The sequence below is a fragment of the Lissotriton helveticus genome, chromosome 1_1, assembly GCF_964261635.1.
Source record: "Lissotriton helveticus chromosome 1_1, aLisHel1.1, whole genome shotgun sequence".
In the NCBI taxonomy this organism is placed as follows: domain Eukaryota; kingdom Metazoa; phylum Chordata; class Amphibia; order Caudata; family Salamandridae; genus Lissotriton; species Lissotriton helveticus.
Genome location: NC_136057.1, coordinates 93,427,171 through 93,444,717, shown reverse-complemented (window position 1 = coordinate 93,444,717; position 17,547 = coordinate 93,427,171). Strand labels below are relative to the sequence as shown.

Here is a 17,547-nt window from a genome sequence, read left to right as displayed (position 1 = left end):
TATATTATTAGCTAAGAAGGTCTCTTTGGGTTGTATTAGGGCGGGCCCATACCTCAGTGTCCTAGAATGAAGGGATCACATCAGCATACACCAGCTCTCTCTGCATGCGAACAGCATCAAGTGTGTTTTTGTGCCTCAAGCAAAGCAATATAAAACCCGCCTCAAGCCCAAAGTTGGCAGAAGCTGCACTTATGTTATGTCTATGAAGGCGCGAAGATCAGACCTCATAACAATTCTGTATCGTGTTGTTCCTGAAGCTTCAGCACTCTCTGTACAGACATAGTTTATTAAGCAAAGCTGATATCAGAGTAATAACATATTATTCTCATGTAAACCACAACGAACTACTAGGTTGAAAGCTAAATCAACAATTAAGTGTCGTGTGCAGAAGCAGCAAAAGGAAAAATGGCGTTTAAACATTTAATGAGCCTATGCTAACTTAACACATTATAAAGATATACAGTAGCTATATTACACTCCTTTGGAACATGGCTGCTGCAGGGGCGAGACCAGATGGCATCGTGTAAAACTGATCTACTACATCAGGAGCCACAAATGTCCTCATATGTCTTGACTCCTTCCTCAATAGCTCTTGATGATACCCTGAGGCCATATCCAATTTTGAGAAGATTTTTGCTCCAGCAGGTGTTGTCATTTCATCTTTTATGGGTAAAGGATGATGTACGACAGTGCCCTTTTTGTATGGCTCCACCCCACCCACACACTTTTTCCCCAGTGCTGATGGTTTTGACTCAGAAAGTGCACCGAGACCTGCTAACCAGACCCCTGAGCCAGTGCTCACTCCCAAAAACTGTGACATGTGAATTGGTAATCCCAGTTGGCAAGGACTTTAACCCGCTTATAAGTCACTGGTATGTGGTACCTGTGGTACCCAGGGCAGGGCTATTAAAGGGATCATTAGGGCCTGAAGCTCTGTTTGTGCCACCCTGAGTGACCCAACTAATCCGATGTTAGCAGGTCTGCCATTACAGACTGCGGAAGCAGTGCAAACCTCTCAAACTCGACTTTGTTTTCCATGGCATCTTTCTTTCTCTGTCTCTGTTGGTCTTTTCTGCCGTCTGCCTCTATCATTTCCACTAATTTTGCATCTCTCTCTTTTCCATAACTTGTCTCTGCCTCTCTCTGTGCCCCAGAATCTGTCTTTTTCACTGCGCCAGTGTCTGCCTCTTTTCTGCTTTTCCACTCTCTCTCTTCCACTGATGGTGTAATATAATGTAATGTAAATTAGAATTTCTTAAGCGCAAGCTGTCACTCCGCAAGGAGTATCCTGGCGCTGAGGAGTGAACGATGAGTGCGGGTCCTATCGCACACCAGCTTATGTTACTACTAGATTAGTGCAAAGCAGCGGGCATCGGTAATGTTGTATATCCAAGTCTTCAATGCCTTCCTGAATTGAGATTCAGTTTCTGTAGTCTTAAGTTGGTTGGACGGGCATTCCATGCTTTAGACCCCAGGATGGCGACAGTCTTCCCTCCTTTAGCAATCAATCTGAAGGAGGGAGGATTCAGAAGGTTGGCTGTGGATGACCTGAGATTCCTAGTAGTGAAATATGGTGAAAACCGCGCAGAAAGATACTTAGGGCCACGTTTAAGCATGGCTCTATCAGTGATTAGAAGAATTTTAAAAAGAATTATTTTATGAATCGGCAGCCAATGCAAAACTTCAAGCGCTGCTGATATGGACGCTCTGCGTGGAAGCCTCAGAACAAGGCGTGCTGCAGCATTCTGGATCACTTGTAATTTTTTTATCTTAGCTTTATTCGCTCCAGCAAGGAGGCTATTGCAGTAGTCCAAACATGAAAGGATCAGGGCCACTGCTATGGATTTCCTTGCAGGAAGCGGAATCAGACCAAAGAATTTCTTTATTAAGCTAAAACAGGTCCCTTCTGTAGCTAATGCATGCGGCAAAAAAGACAAAGCGGTATCAAATTGTACCCCTAGGTTTTTTTGCTTCTTTGACCGTGTCTGGTGAGCGTAGTTCCCTCTGCCCACCACACCTTTGGAGCGAAGGTTACATCTCTCCCAATGGGCAGAATTTCTGTTTTATCAGTATTACATTTCAGATGATTATCCCTCATCCACTGTATGATTTCTGAAAGACAGCGTTTGAACTTCACCTCGGCATCTGTATTGTTGTTATCAAGGGATACAATCATTTGAGTATTGTCTGCATAGGACGTTACTTTAATTCCAAAGGAACTTATGAGAGATATGAGAGGGGCCATATAAATATTGAACAACAAAGGGCTCAAATAAGAACCTTGCGAAACTCCTGTTGTTAAGGTTTTCTCTGTTGAGAGAAAGGTACCAAAGGTCAAAGCTTGTCTCCGATTAGAAAGGAATGATTTGATCCATTTTAGAACTGTGCCTGAGATGCCGCTGCGCTCGAGTCTCTTTAAAAGGATGTCATCGAACGCAGCTGACAAATCGAGTAGGATCAAAACTGCTTTCTTACCCTTGTCTGCTAAGTTTTCTAACGCTTCAGTAACCTGCCTGGTGTCTGCCTCTTTCAATGCCCCGGTCTTTGCCTCTCTCTTTATCTTTCATTTATGGCCGTGGCGTAGCCTGCCAGAACCAAAAACAAACCACATAAATATTTCCTTGCAGTTAAACAGCACTCCCATGCAACAACTTCACGTCGCACAAACGAAAACACGCTGGGGTTAGTTCCAGCAAACGAGAAGAATATCCTCTTGTCAAAATCAAGGCCTATTTATAATTCTTGGTTTGTGGATTTAGCACTTCATTTTGAAAATAATTAGGAAAGTAGCAATTTAGTGAAAATGCAATAAAAGCAGGGGGTGCAAAGTCAGATTTGCTTGCCTGAAAAAGAATTATTTTTAATAGCCCAAACAGCTGTGTCAAAGCTTTTCCTGTTGAGTGAAGAGAAAATAAAATGTGAAGATCAAATTTTTTTAAGTAGCTTTTTTTAGTCTATGCTGACCAGCATTAGTAAATCCTTTTGGTCCAAACCGCAAGGCCTATTGTCTGTGCCAGCGCTTGTTTTAATTGGGCTCTGGATCTGCGGATCTCCACTGATTCACGTGGGGAGTGCGCGCTCAGCGGCGTGGTGGATCCTCCTGTAGCAAAAGTACAAGTTTTTTTTGGACAATTAATTTCCCAAGAGGGGTCCCCCACAGACCTCTACATCTGCGCAACGTCAACAATCTCTCCCTCAAGACTGCGACCTTCCCAGAGAGCTGGAAACGCGCCGAGATCAACGCCCTACTCAAAAAACCCATGGCAGACCCTAGAGACCTCAAGAACTTCCAGCCCATCTCTCTGCTCTCGTTCGCCGGCCAAGGCCATCAAGAAGATCGTCAACAGACAGCTAACCCGATACCTCGAAGAAAACAGAATCCTGGACCCTTCCCAGTCCGGGTTCCGCAGCAACCACAGCACCGAAACCACCCTCCTCGCCGCCACTGATGACATCAGGACCATGCTGGGCAATGGTGAGATCGCAGCCCTCATCCTCCTCGACCTCTCCACCGCCTTCGACACCGTCTGCCACCGCACATTACACGCACGCCTCCACGCCGTAGGGATCCAAAACAAAGCCCTGGAATGGACAACCTCCTTTCTGTCCGGCAGAACCCAGAGCGTCCGCCTCCCCCCTTCCGCTCCAAAGCCTCTGAGATCATCTGCGGCGTACCCCAGGGATCCTCCCTCAGCCCGAAACTGTTCAACATTTACATGGTCCCGCTCGCACACGTAGCCCGACAGCACGACCTCATCATAATCTCCTATGCCGACGACACTCAGCTGATCGTCTCCCTCACCAAGGACACCATTATTGATTGATATAATATATGAGGTCATAAGCATTGCATGGCGGGGCTCAAGTTATAGTTTGGGTTATAGTTGGTAAATATTAGTGTCTGTTTTGGTTATTTAACATTAGTTTTTGTAGTATTTCAACACCTAATTATAATGTTACTTTGAACCTTAAGTCAAACGGGACTTGAGTTATTAGTGATACAAAAACACTCTTCCTGTGGATACTCTGACCCAACTATAACAACTGTCACTCCGCTGTGTGTGTGCAGACTCTTATATTTCCTCAACTCCCCACAAAAGAGGTCCAAGCCAGTACTCCTGGATGCCTAATTTTTGTTCAGCAAGTGTCGTAGTGATGTGTTGCCCCTTAACAACAAGCCTTTGTCTACCTCAAGTGAACTGCCCTAATCTCCATAGATCTGCATCTATTGGTCCGCGATATACAATCAATACTCATTGCCTGCTCCTTTTCACATCATCAATCACAATCATTTTTAGGATGCATTTTTTGTGCACCAATGCACCATACTAAAAACAGGTTCATTATAATCATCTTTGTTCATTCCTAGAGTGTTTAGAGCTTTACATTCATTTTCATGGTATTTGGTACCAACTTTGGTTCTGTCGTTAGTGAACATAGAAATGGGACTTAAACTCGACCTGTCACAAATGTATAATTAAATTATTGTTTCTATAGCATCCAGCAATTTGTTGTTACTATGTAAATGCATGTGGGTTCATCGGTTTATGTCATTCTTTTGTGGTGGATCATAATGAGTCCAAGCAATAGAGCCTGGCCCTTAGCAGCTAAGCAAACTAGAGGGGAAGGGGTGAAATGAGAACTATGGCAGGCAAGTATCACAATGTATTATTCGATGCTCTATTCCATTCCAGAAGAGTATAACCCTATCTATGAATATATTGCTTGGGACTCGACAGTGAGGGTATAATTATACAATGCAAGTCGTTGCGGTAATACCAGAGCGAGAACCCCAGTGGGCATATGATTTCCTACAATCACATATTCGCCCACATTTACACAGTATTCATACTGGATCAGATCCTCTGATATATTCAGTTTCACAGACCCAGTGGGCTCTATTCCCGAAAGCAGGCATTGCTCAATTAATACGGAGTTTGTATAGTGCAGCTACTCACCCCTGAGGGTCTTAAGGCACTGAGAGGAGTGGGGGAGGGGGGCTACTGATCCCTCTGGGCGTGGAGGTTCGATTGAAAAGCCGGGTCCTGAAGTCCTTCCTGAATTGGATCAGCAACGGGGATTGCCTGAGGTGGAGGGTGTTCCATCTCTGAGCGGTGAGGTAGGAGACGGCTCTTCCTCCGGTTTTGGTCATGTGGACCTGTGAGATGGTGGCCAGGGCATGTTGGGTGGAGTGAAGTCGTCTGGCGGGTACGTGTAATGTTAGACTGTGGTTCAGGTATGCTGGTCCTATGTCGTGGAGCACTGTGTAGGCATGTGTGAGGAGCTTGAAGGCGATTCTCTTGATGATTAGAAGCCAGTGGAGTTGTCTGATGTGGTGTTTTATGTGGCTGCAGCAGGGGATGTCCAGGACCAGTCTGGCTGTGGGGTTTCGGACGTTCTGTAGTTTCATGAGCTGTTTCTGGGTGACGCCGACGTAGAGTGTGTTGCCGTAGTCAAGTCTGCTGGTGATGAGTGCATGGGTGACGGTCTTTCTAGGTTCTGTGGGGATCCATCTGAATGTCTATTGAAGCAGGATGAGGATACAGCGTTGATTTGGCGTTTCTTTATGAGCGAGGAATCGAGTATGATGCAGAGGTTGTGTGCATGGTCTGTGGGGGTGGGAGGGGTTCCTAGTGTGGCGGGCCATCAAGAGTCGTCCCAGGCTGAGGGGACGGGTCACAAGAGGAGTACTCCGGTCTTCTCTGAGTTGATCTTGAGGCAGCTATCTTTCATCCAGGTGGCAACAACCTTCATTCCGCTATGAAAGTTGAATCAGGCGGCTGTAGGTTCGTTGAGGATGGAAATGATCAGCTGGATGTTGTCGGCTTAGGAGACGATGTGAAGTCTGTGGTTTTTGAAGATGGGGGGGACATGTAGACGTTGAAGAGGATGGGGCTCAGGTAGGAGCCCTGGGGCATTCTAAGGCTGATCTTTATAGGTTCTGAGAGGAACTGGATAGTTTGACACTCTGTGTTCGGCCAGTCAGGAAGGAGTGGATCCAGTCCAGTGCCTTGTCATTGATACTAGACTGTTCCCATTGGGCGCAGGGTCAAAACTAATTTGCATATGGCTGGGTCCAAACTGGAATGGCATGGCGAGCAAAAAAACAATGGATTTAGGCCCAGATCTCTGTACTGGAGTGAATGTATGATATTGTTCTGGAATCTGTCCATCAACTGTTGTTTTTGCATTTGTCACTCTGAGAGGGGTGGGTATGCCCAGACGTGGGTCCCATGCTCTCCAGGTCACTGGAGTCAAGCTATCCTGGATGATCAGGGGTGAAACCCCAAAACCAGTCCTAGGATGCTTGTTTCCAGTCCAGGGAGGACCTGGCCTGGCAGTTCCGGCTGGACTGTTCCCATTGGGCGCAGGGTCAAGGCTGATTTGCATATGGCTGGGTCCAAACTGGAATCGCATGGTGAACAAAAAAATTATGGATTTAGGCCAGACCACTGAACTGGGGTGAATGTATGACATTGTTCTGCATTCTGTCCATCAATTGTTCTTTCTGAATTTGTCTTGGATACCAGCGTCCTGGGATCTTGTGATTAGGTGCGGTGGGAGATGTTGTCGAAGGTGGCCGAGAGGTCCAGTAGGATGAGGGTGGGGGGTTCGCCCCAGTCGAGTAGGGCGCTGATGTCCTCGATGTCAAGGAGTCCGGGCTCGGTGCTATAATTGCCTTGGAAGACGGATTGGGAGTTGTTCAGGACATGGTTCGCTTCGATGAACTTGGAGGGTTGGGTGTTGATGGCCTTTTCGATGACCTTGGCAAGGGAGGGGTCGAAGCAGATAGGTCTGAGGTACTTGAGGTCTGTCGGTTCAGTAGGCGGCTTCTTCAGCAGGGGGTTGATCGTGGGGTGTTTTCAGGCGGCAGGGAAGGGGGCAGTTTTGATGGGGTAGTTGATGGTGCTTCGGCTGCTCAATGGAAGATGTGATAATGGCAAGGATCCTGTGGGGCTCTGGAGTGGATGCTCTTCATGGTCTTGAGTGTGTCATCTGTGGTGAGTAGAGTCCAGTTGAGCATGATATGTTGAGGTAAAGCCTTGTTGTGTGCGGTGGTGGCAGGCATTGTAGCAGGGTCTTGGGTGTCAAAACTGTCGTAGTTCTGCCTTGTGGTGAAGAATGTGCTTAGTTTGTTGCAGAGGTCTTAGGGAGGGTGAGACGTCTGTGGTCTCACTGTTGGGCCTAGCGAACTCCTTGACGATGGCAAAGACTTCTGTGCTGTTGTATGCATAGGCGCTGATTCTGTCCTTGATGGCCGTTTTCTTTGTGGTTTTAAGTAATAGGTGGTGTGCGTTGACAGTGGTTTTGAAGGTTGTGTGGGTTTCTGGGATTTTGTTATTCCTCTATCTCTTGTCGAGTTGCCTGCTGATACGTCTGGACTTGTGGAGGGCTGAAGTGAACCAGATGGCTTTCTTGAAGTTTTGCCTGCCTGGTGTCTTCTTGAGGGCTGCTCGTGTGTCGGCTCAGTTGGAGATCTATAGGTGAGGGTTGTGTGCTGCAGTGTTGGAGTCTGCTGGTGGTACGGTCATGCTGAGAAAGTTGACGAGAAGTTCTTTGGTGGCCTTGTTCCAGCTACAACAGATGGGGCAGAGGGGGGGGGGTAAGGGTGGTAGTGAACGTTGGGAATGGTGAAGTGTACACAGTGCAGGTTGGTCCAGAGGAGTACGTGGTGTGGCTGTAGGTGATGTTCCCGCTGACGGAGAAGACGAGGTCTAGCGTGTGTCTGACTGTATGGGTTGATGCGGTGACTAGCTGCTTGAGTCCGATGTTGGTGAGGTTTTCCAGTAGGGATTCAGTGTTTTGGTCACTAGGGTTGTCCAAGTGGAAGTTGAGGTCTCCGAGTGGGATGTAATCGGTGGATGCTAGAGCCTGGGGTGCGATTGGGTCTACAATGGCGTCATTTAAGGGTGGGGGCCGGGGGTCCTGTAAATTAGGGAGCCACGGAGGGTGGTGTTGGGGTTGCTCTGGATCTGGAAGGGGAGGTGTTCCATGGTAGTCGTTGAGTCATTCGAGTAAGGGGTCAGTTGGTGGGTGTTCTTGCGGATGATGGCTTTGCCTTCTCCTGGACGGTCAACGCTGTATTTGCGGGTGATTTTGTAGCCGCAGGGTCTCGCGGTGGCATCACTGATTTTAAGTCCAACTTTATGTGTCTTCAGTGGGCATTATCAATATAGTATGATTGTGAGGTATAGCCCCCTTACCCTAAGTAGTGCACTGAGAAATGTAAAGAAATTCTATATTTTTAATCTTGCAAGGAAATGATGGCTTTTTTAACATGTGTTCCAGAGAGTGTCAGTAGTGGGAAAGTGTGCAGATTCGACATCAGTAAGCATCCTATGTGCCCGTGTAATTCCTGATCTTTATTCAGGCCCTTGACTTCCTCGGTACCCAGCTCTGTATTAGATCTTAAATCCATTCTTTTCAATTTCTTCTCTTGATCACCTCCTCTGATATAAGGCCAAAGAAACCGAGCGCGTCTACAATGATATCATGGCATTTTACAAAATCTCCAGACGCTGGTGAATTTAAGTCAGCGTGTTTGATGCTTCTCATGTGCTCCATCGCTTGCTAATGGGGAAAATCAAGTTGGCCGCATATTGTTTTCTGTGTGTGCATTCTTTCACATAAATATACACAGAAATCTGTGCTACAGGTTATGAATTGATTGCTTTTCCTTCCTGTTATGTAGAATAACCTCTTTTATTTTGACACCAGATTTGCAAGTCATACATTTCCCTCATTTTCTGAAACCTTTTAGGTTAGATGGCCCCTTTCTCTCATTGGACTATCTATATAGCTATGGGCTTGTTTGTCCTTTAAGGATAGGGCTTTACGATACGTGATGGAGGGATGTGAGGTAATATCGTGTCCAATCACCTGATCAGCTTTTAATATTTTCCAATGTTTAGAATTTGTCTTGCTGCTGTGTACCTTGTATTGTATGTAGTGATGAACCTTACGGTAATATCAGGTCTCTCCTTTGGTGTCTCTGATTTAAAAGTAGTTTATTCATGTTCTGGGTTCTCGCTTGGCTGCTGGCCGCTTACTTTTTTCTTCCTTCTCGTACACTTCTTGGCTATCACATTTCTACGGGTCCGTAGCATTTCACCATAGGGGATACTTTTTATCAGTTTCTGTGGATGCACGCTATTTACAACTCCCTGCTTTTTCCTTTCTATGTAGGCTTTTGACCATATGTGCTTCTCTAGCTCAGTATGGATAGCCAGGTCATTTATAGATTTATTTCTTATCTAATGAGTGAATTTTTGGTTGAGATCCGTTTTTATCTGTCTCTGGATTAATCTTTTAGACATTTTCCTACTTCCATCCCACAGCAGGGAAAGGTCATCTATATCCCGATCCAAATCAGCGCATGTTATGTCATGTTTTCATTTTGTGATGTCCAGACCACCTGTTATGTGCCCGGGCTAGGGCCATGTAGCGATGTAGCTCATTTCATATATTGTCCTATTTTTTAGAGTAACATTTCTGCTGTGACCTTTTGCACATATTTGCATGCACGACAATGTTGAATTACTTTCTCTGAGACTACTTTGTTTACACATCTAGCTTCACACAACATTATCACGATGCCTCGAACACTAAGTACAAGGCCTCTTGACGCACTATGTACAAATGTCGTATCTTCATCCACAGGGTGACAGGGCTTTCTACATATCTATAACATTGTCTAATCTATACATACATCACAAAGATGGTATCTATTATAAATTGTGACCATACCAATAGATTAGTAGAGGAGGCGCTACAGCTGACACCGAGGGTCCGTGCAGGCTGAGACTTGACTATGCAGCAGTTTGGCATCTCCGTGGGGGGGGGTTCAGTTTGTAACCAATACAGGGCCTGCATTCTTTCCTGTCAGGTAATGGGGTGGGATCTTCCTTTAGTGGGGATTCTTGGCTTTACACCCACACACTCTAGGTACACACAGAGTAGGGAGTGCATAGTAGGAGTACGCTTGATTACTGCCTTGTTTATATGCCTGCATATATATATTGTTTTAGCACCATGGTAGAACTATATCTACTATTTACGTGCTTGTAATCACTTTCAGCTGCTTCGGTCTACTGATTATCGCAGCACATGTATTCTATACAAGAATAACGTTGGTTCAATAAATATATTGAAAACGTCCCACTGTGTATTCTCTGTATATTTTTCTGAGAGCAAGTAAGCTTGAGTGACTTGAGTGACTGAGCAAAAGGTTCTGTTTTGTTTCCAAGATCCCTGAGGGGTCAGGGTTGTCACGTTCAGAGGTTGCCAGAAACCATTCGCTTCCTGTTAAGGTCAGGGAGTCTTATGGTGGTACCGTGAGCTAGCTGGTCTCTAGGCCAACTCATCTCGAGTCTAGGCACCTCATCTAAAGTTTATGTTGTCCAACAAACGCGCAGGTCCTACGGATTAGTGGGAACTACACGACACACCTGTTCCTTCCATCAGACCACAAATACATTTGCATAGCTGGGAGAGTAGGTGCCCATTGCTGTTCCTGAGATTTGTCTGTAATATCTATCTTTAAATATGAAAATATTGTTATTTAGGCAAAAGTCATGGTCCTAAGCATCCATGTATAGTCATATAGAGATATTGGTCTATTGCAAAAGCGTGTTCGTATGCTCTTAGACCTTGCGTGTGTTTTGCACATAATTAGCAAGATCACATCCTAGGTAGTTGTCAAATATGATTGTCTCCTGTGTATATCTTTTGTAGAAAATTCTCTCTATCTATACAATATGATGGGAGGCTCTCCACAAGAATCAGCAATAAATGGTTTTAGTTTATTGCTGTGTTTTCCAGTAAACTATTGTTGGAGGGCACTATATGCCCCCCTTGTTCTTGCATACATTTGTTAGAAGGTAAAAGCATTGTACAGTAGAGGGTAGTGTTTTACACAAATGAAAATGTTGCCATTCCCATTTCACAACAATCCGTATTTAATAATTATTGAAAAGCCTTTTGTTCATAATTGCAAACAATCATTAAAACCACATTCTTGCCCGTTATCGGATGGCATTGGTACTTATGTTGTCATTACGTAATGTGTTAATGGCCTCCCTTTGTCAATTACTAAAGTTGGGTCTGATTCTTCCCTTCTTGCCTTGACTGGTGAACAATTTATTTGAACAAGTCTTTGGCGACCGAGTCACTAAAGACATCCAGATTATCATGAGGCAAGGAGGAGTTGTATGCAGCTTGCTTTTTTAAGTGAGTTAGGCTTCCCTGATCTATCTGTGCCCCCTTTCCGAGCAACGCTTCCCGCTCTTTCGTTGCACATATATTTCCATTATCCAGACCAGCCAATGTCATGAAGTATCAGCGTCTCTTGAACACAAGTCATGTTTTCTGTATTGGGCTTCCCTATTCTCATGTTCATTGGCTTGGGTCTGATTTTATGTTGATATCTTAGAAATGGAAATATGTCAGCTCTACATGAACTGTAATCTAAGTCCCTACTGGGGCAGAATTATTACCCAAGGTTATGGATATTTAGTTCATCCATTATCAGTTAATGTTGTGATGAGTTAATAATCATATCCCGCCTTGCTCTATCACATTTCTCTTCCTAAGGGATGAGTTATCTTTTTGTCTTCCATTTGCTCTTTCCTGTCTTTCTCTTCCTCTGTTTGTGCCTCTTGCTTTTGTTTTTCCTTTTTTATAATATTCTATTGTCCAAAAAGTGGCAAGTAGTTTTTTTTCTAGGTAGTTGCTAACAGAGCCATCTGAGTCACCTTCTGAGCTTGATTCCTCTGTCAGAACTTCATGTCGTCTTTGTGTCAATGGAATTTTGACTGCTCTCCTTACTTATTCGTATCATCTTACAAAGTTTAAGACTCTTCCAGTACAGTAGTCTTGCTTTTCCCTTTTGAATTTCCTCTTTTGTAGCTTTTACCTCTTTCTTACCACTTGTTTGTCATTCTCGTTGTCCTTAAGTTCAGCTCTTAGTTTCAAGTGTAACAAATGTGAGGTTGGAGAGCTCCATCGGACTGCAGACTTAGAACTGTAACAAAGAAAAAAAACAAGTTAGCAGGCCTTTGCAATCTATAAATTCATGATCTGGAACAACATTCCTGTATCCATCAGGACCGCCCGACATTGCTCCCGTTTAGGAAAGAGTTGAGGACTCACTTCTTTAAAAATAATGTATGCTCATCTTTGGCCCTAGCTTTAGGCTAGGTTTGTAGTATAGAAATAACATATTCATACATACATAAAGAAGCTGGCCTAGCCTACACTAAAGTTTGAATACTTTTGAAAAAACTCTTGTGAAAATGTTCATGGGAGAGTTGAGAATGGTTCTCACCAGAGCACCCCTGGCATCCAGTTAAGATTTTAATGTTGTCTTATCAAGAGTAACAAGTCCACCTTTTAAGCCACTACATCACTGCAAGCCTTAATGTAGATTGTTGTGTACCTAGTAGCAGTCACGTCCTCCAACAGTTAGCAAACTACACGCCCCATAAGTAGATGAACAGTTCCTGCAAGTTTACAAAGTTAAATATGCATCCAGTGTTAAACATGCACTCACGCTCTACATTATCAGAATTGAAAATGTATGAAAAATAAGACAGTTTTTTGCACCGGCACAATTTGGCATATGGTTTTCCACTCGTGCGGAGACTAGAGGTGGGCGGAATTTGCGTAGTCGTGTTACGCAAAGCTCAGCGTAAAAAATTTCCGTGAGCACGCAGAATTCTGCAAACACGCGGAATTGCTTCTTCCGCCCGTTCACAATGCTTTTTTCCTGTTCGCGAACGCTGTTTGCGTGCTCGGGGGGAAATATCTTGCAAACACACATTTTGAAAGTATGAACAAGCAAAAAATTGTACGAAGGCGCAGATCGCTGAGGTTTTGGCAATTCCACTTTCTCCGCAGAACGTGAAATTACCCAAATTCCACAAATTCCACAAGTGGAACTGAATTTACCGCCCAGGCCTAGTGGAGACACCACATAGAAATACCACAGGCTGAGTCCACGTGTGATAAAGATGCAACCATGGCTTTTCTACCCAACATACCTCTAGTAGATATTTGTAAAGCAGAAACATGTGGTTCTGTGCATCCTTTCATAAAATATTTCTCTGGTGACATCAACATATTCGGTGGTTGAGGTATGTGGGTCCGATGTTGTTGCGGGATTTGTAGGAGCGGGTGAGGAGTTTGAAGGTGATCCTCTTCTCGACGGGGAGCCAGTGGAGGACTCGTAGGTGTTGTGTCATATGTTTGTGGTGTGGTGTCCCTAGAATGAGACTGGCTGCGGCGTTCTGGACCTTACCAATTCTTTTAAGCTATTGTACAACCTGTGATGTGCCACAGCATGCTGCAAATGGAAAATGTTACTCTCTTGCAAATACTATCAACGTGTCATGTTGCAGGCTCACATGCATCACCCACTTGCTGTATGGTTGGAAAGTATATAGGTTGCTCAGATTAAGCAGTTTATTTTTTTATTTTACACATATAAGCAGTTGTACTCCGATGGAGAAAACAACACAATGATTTTAATTGGAGTCTGCACGCTGATGCATTATGCCTTTCTGGTATGGGATTACGAGTCGTTCTCCAGATGAAAACTCAATATTAAATTAATTATTTTTAGTAGTCAGAACCCAACCCATGAGAGGTCACCATATGTGAACTGTAGAACTACAAGCAGCAAATGATTGTTTACAGGTAGTAACATTTTCCTTCCTTCCTAGATATTACTGTCCACCTTTCTCATATTATAACCGTGCATTTCTTTCAAGAAATATTTCCCATGTATAATTCTCAGTGTTCATTTCATTCTGCAGCACAGCAGTCGCAGACAGGAAGTATGAATGGGAAAGAGAAACCTAAAGCTTCCGGAGGAAGGAAGAATTTTGCTTATAAAATGAATGAAGGAAAACACCAAGGAATACAGAGGAGGGAGAATTTTAACAATAAAACACTTCTTGCAAGGCAGAAAAGAATATGCACCAGCCTAGGAGCTTATGCCTGTAAGAAGACATTTACTGGAAAGATGCATCTTTTACTGCACGAACAAACACACACAGATCAGTATCCCTACACTGAGCATGAAATGAGGTTTGCTGATAAGGCAACACATGAAAAAACTCACAAAGGAGAGCAGCCCTTTCACTGCAAAGCCTGTGAGAAAAGTTTTACTCAGAAGGGACTTCTTCTACAACATCAAAGCGTACACACAGGAGAGAGGCCTTATCACTGCACTGTGTGTTCCAAATGCTTTTCTCAGAAGGCGACCCTTGTACGGCATCAAAGAACTCACACAGGAGAGAGACTTCATCATTGCACTGTGTGTTCCAAACCCTTTTCTCAGAAGGCACACCTTGTACTGCATCAAAGAACTCACACAGGAGAGAGGCCTTATCACTGCACTGTGTGTTCCAAGAGGTTTTCTCGGAAGGCGAGCCTTGTACGGCATCAAAGAACTCACACAGGAGAGAGGCCTTATCACTGCACTGTGTGTTCCAAACCATTTTCTCGGAAGGCACACCTTGTACAGCATCGAAGAACACACAACGGAGAGAGGCCTTTTCACTGCACTGTGTGTTCCAAAAGGTTTTCTCGGAAGGCGTACCTTGTACAGCATCAAAGCGTACACACAGGAGAGAGGCCTTATCACTGCACTGTGTGTTCCAAGGGCTTTACTCTTATGGCAGCCCTTGTACGCCATCAAAGCATACACACAGGAGAGAGGCTTTATCACTGCACTGTGTGTGAGAAGAGGTTTTCTCAGAAGGGGACCCTTGTACGGCATCAAAGCGTACACATGGACCAGAGGCTTTATCACTGCACTGTGTGTAGCAAGAGCTTTAATCTTAAGGCAAGCCTTGTACGCCATCAAAGAACACACAGGCGACAGCCATGACACCGTACAGGATATGGAAACTGCTGTAAACAAAAGATGGTGCTCAGCAACCTCAAGTAACACATACAAGATGGAAGCCTTCTCGAAGCACTGCCAAAAAACCTTCATTTAAAAAAAGAAATGTGATCTTTTACATCATCTAAGAATCTACAGCTGAAGTTAAACCTCCATGACATCTAACAATCCTTCCGGGGTGAGATCCTCCCTTTCCTCTGAATGTCAGAAGAGCTTTGAGTTAAAGGACAAACTCTATCGTTCGCAGCGTCTCTAAACAGAATGTAGATTCTTCAACGTCACTAACATCCCTTCACCAAGCAACAAACTTCACAGAGGCTGCTTCACTGCGAATTAAACCTGTCAGACGCCCATGAAATGTGTGCAGTATTGAGGACCTGTTACCAAGTGTGGATCATAAACTATCCTGATAGACATAACTTCTGGGATTCAACAAAAAATTATTGAAAGACCTGAGCACATGGGAAAAAGAAACTAGGAGAAGAAATGGGAATCAATAACCACTTGAGGGCAAAAAATATAAACTCCTTTCATCACTAAAGCAGGAACATCTACTCCCTATAAGTATCTTCAGACCGGCTGTGTAAATATTCTGTACAACCCATCCAGGCTAAGAGATCAAAAGAGGATTCATGGCTGTCCAGATTCTAACAACTTGCAAAGGTGGCACCAACCATATAATTCTGCAGTTTCAACTGCCGAGACTGTGACACATTTCACAATGTTTTGAGATGGTTTATTCGTGTGAGAATTTTCTTTTATTTTGATAATCAATTTTATGATCATTTTGAAAAGAAAAAAAAAGACAGCATATATCTTACACAGTAAAGCCAATTCCATCTCCAACAGACAGTAAAAAAAACACTGTGTGGGTAGGAGTATTTATGCAAGCCACCCAAGCTGGAAAGCAGCACCCCATTACATGGGACAGCCAAAGCTGGCAATTTAAAACAGTAGGTTCAGCCATTTGGCACCTCGTGGGACTGCCATGTTTGTTAGAAATGGGATTTCCGGTTGGCTGAGGCTTGCGCCAAAGCCAGGCAGAAACCACCACTCTAGTCAGGGCAAGGGAGTTACACGCCAAAGATAACACCTGCTCACCCTCTAGGCAACGTGGCGCAAGCAGTAAGGCTTATCCCAGAGGCTATGTAAGTTAAGTCTTTGCGCACGCACCCCCAGCAATAACACCCAAGGCCCACCACAAAGGAAACTCCACACTAGGTTATATATAAAAATAGCCTTTGTATTATACCAAAATCATTAGATAATATATACACACTTTACAATGTGCCATAGGCACGGGCAGAATTTACAGGAGATGTATGTACAGGATAGGGCCACATGGACCACTGCCAGGAATAAGCACTTTTAGAACTTGTATACTTGTTAGAAATAGCACTTTGTAGGAATAATAATTCTTGTAGGAATAGGAAATAGAGCACACAACCAGTAACCACTGGTGAAAGGTAAGTACCATCTACGCAACCCTAACCACCGTAGGAAAATATCACGCAGGGAATCATGATCTCACTAGTAGGACCTATATTAGGAAAAACAACCTCCTAAGCATCACATACATTCAGATGTATAAAACATTACACATGATGCAGAAATCACATCAGGCAGGTCATCACAAATTGCGCAAAAATCACATAGGGCCAGAACCATGGACCCCATGCAAGGGCACATCACCAGAACTGTCCCCCAGGCCAACTAGCCTCTCAGGGGTTTACACGCCCTCTGTCCAGTAAAGTCAGGGCAGGCTGCGCAGGCAGCCAAAAGAAGAAGGGTGCAAGAGTTTCCCGCCTAAACGTAGCAGCTGCCCACTAAGTGCTGGGCAGCTGTAAGAACTGAGCGTGGCACCAGCGTGCCTCCTGGCTCTCTTCTGGGGGCTCTAGAAATTAACAATAGCTCCAAAACACAATGTGGGAGCCTCGTGGGCACTGGAAATGAAATGCGCCCTGGGAGCCTTGTAGACTATAGCTACCAATGCTGTGGGAGCGGCCCACTACCAGCTGGGGCCGCTCTACCACCAATAGAAATGCCCCGGAGCCTCTCAGGGCTCTAAACAAATGCCAACCCGGTCCATGGAGCCTCGTGGGCTCTAATCTCAACATTGGCCCCCGTTGTTAGAGCTTTGTGAGAGCCTCGCAGGCTCTCAATAAACAAATGCAGGTACCACTTTAGCAGGAGGGGGGCGGGCACCTGCAATGTGCCCCGACGCACCCCCTCGAACGACGATGGCCCCTGGAGCCCTCGTGGGCTAAGTAGAGAATGCCCCCACGTTAGAGCGACCCGCAGGTCTACTCCTGGAAACCTGGACAAAGGAGAAGGAGCCCTTACTCACCGGGCTCTCCTCGGCGCTGCTTCTTGGTGAGGGCGGCGCCCTCCCTTTCACCCGGTCCTGCTCCTGGGGCCGGGTGTGGACAATGGCGGCGGGTGGGGCTCTCTTCCTCGGGAGAGCCTCGCTTGGGAGCCAGCACGCTTCCTCTGTCTGGTCCGGGGCCCGCCTTGCTTCCTGGGGAAGCCCTCGTGCCAGGAAGCAATCCCAGCGCGGCCTTCCTCTGACGCGTTGGGAGACCTGGCAAGCTGGAGCCAATCAGGGCGCGGGGCACCTAGGACGGCGCCGGGACCCCGAG

At 45.2% G+C, this 17,547-nt stretch overlaps 1 protein-coding gene across 1 annotated transcript in view; it reads left to right on the top strand.

Annotated features, from left to right (window-relative positions):
• LOC144767851 (uncharacterized) overlaps nt 1-15,130 on the top strand; it is a 55,997-nt gene extending 40,867 nt beyond the window's left edge. The window contains exon 3 of the mRNA XM_078651216.1: nt 13,815-15,130. Within this exon, the coding sequence (XP_078507342.1) occupies nt 13,815-14,893 (1,079 nt within the window). The 3' untranslated portion in view covers nt 14,894-15,130. The remainder of the gene's footprint in view (nt 1-13,814) is intronic.
• Nucleotides 15,131-17,547: the final 2,417 nt, after the last annotated feature.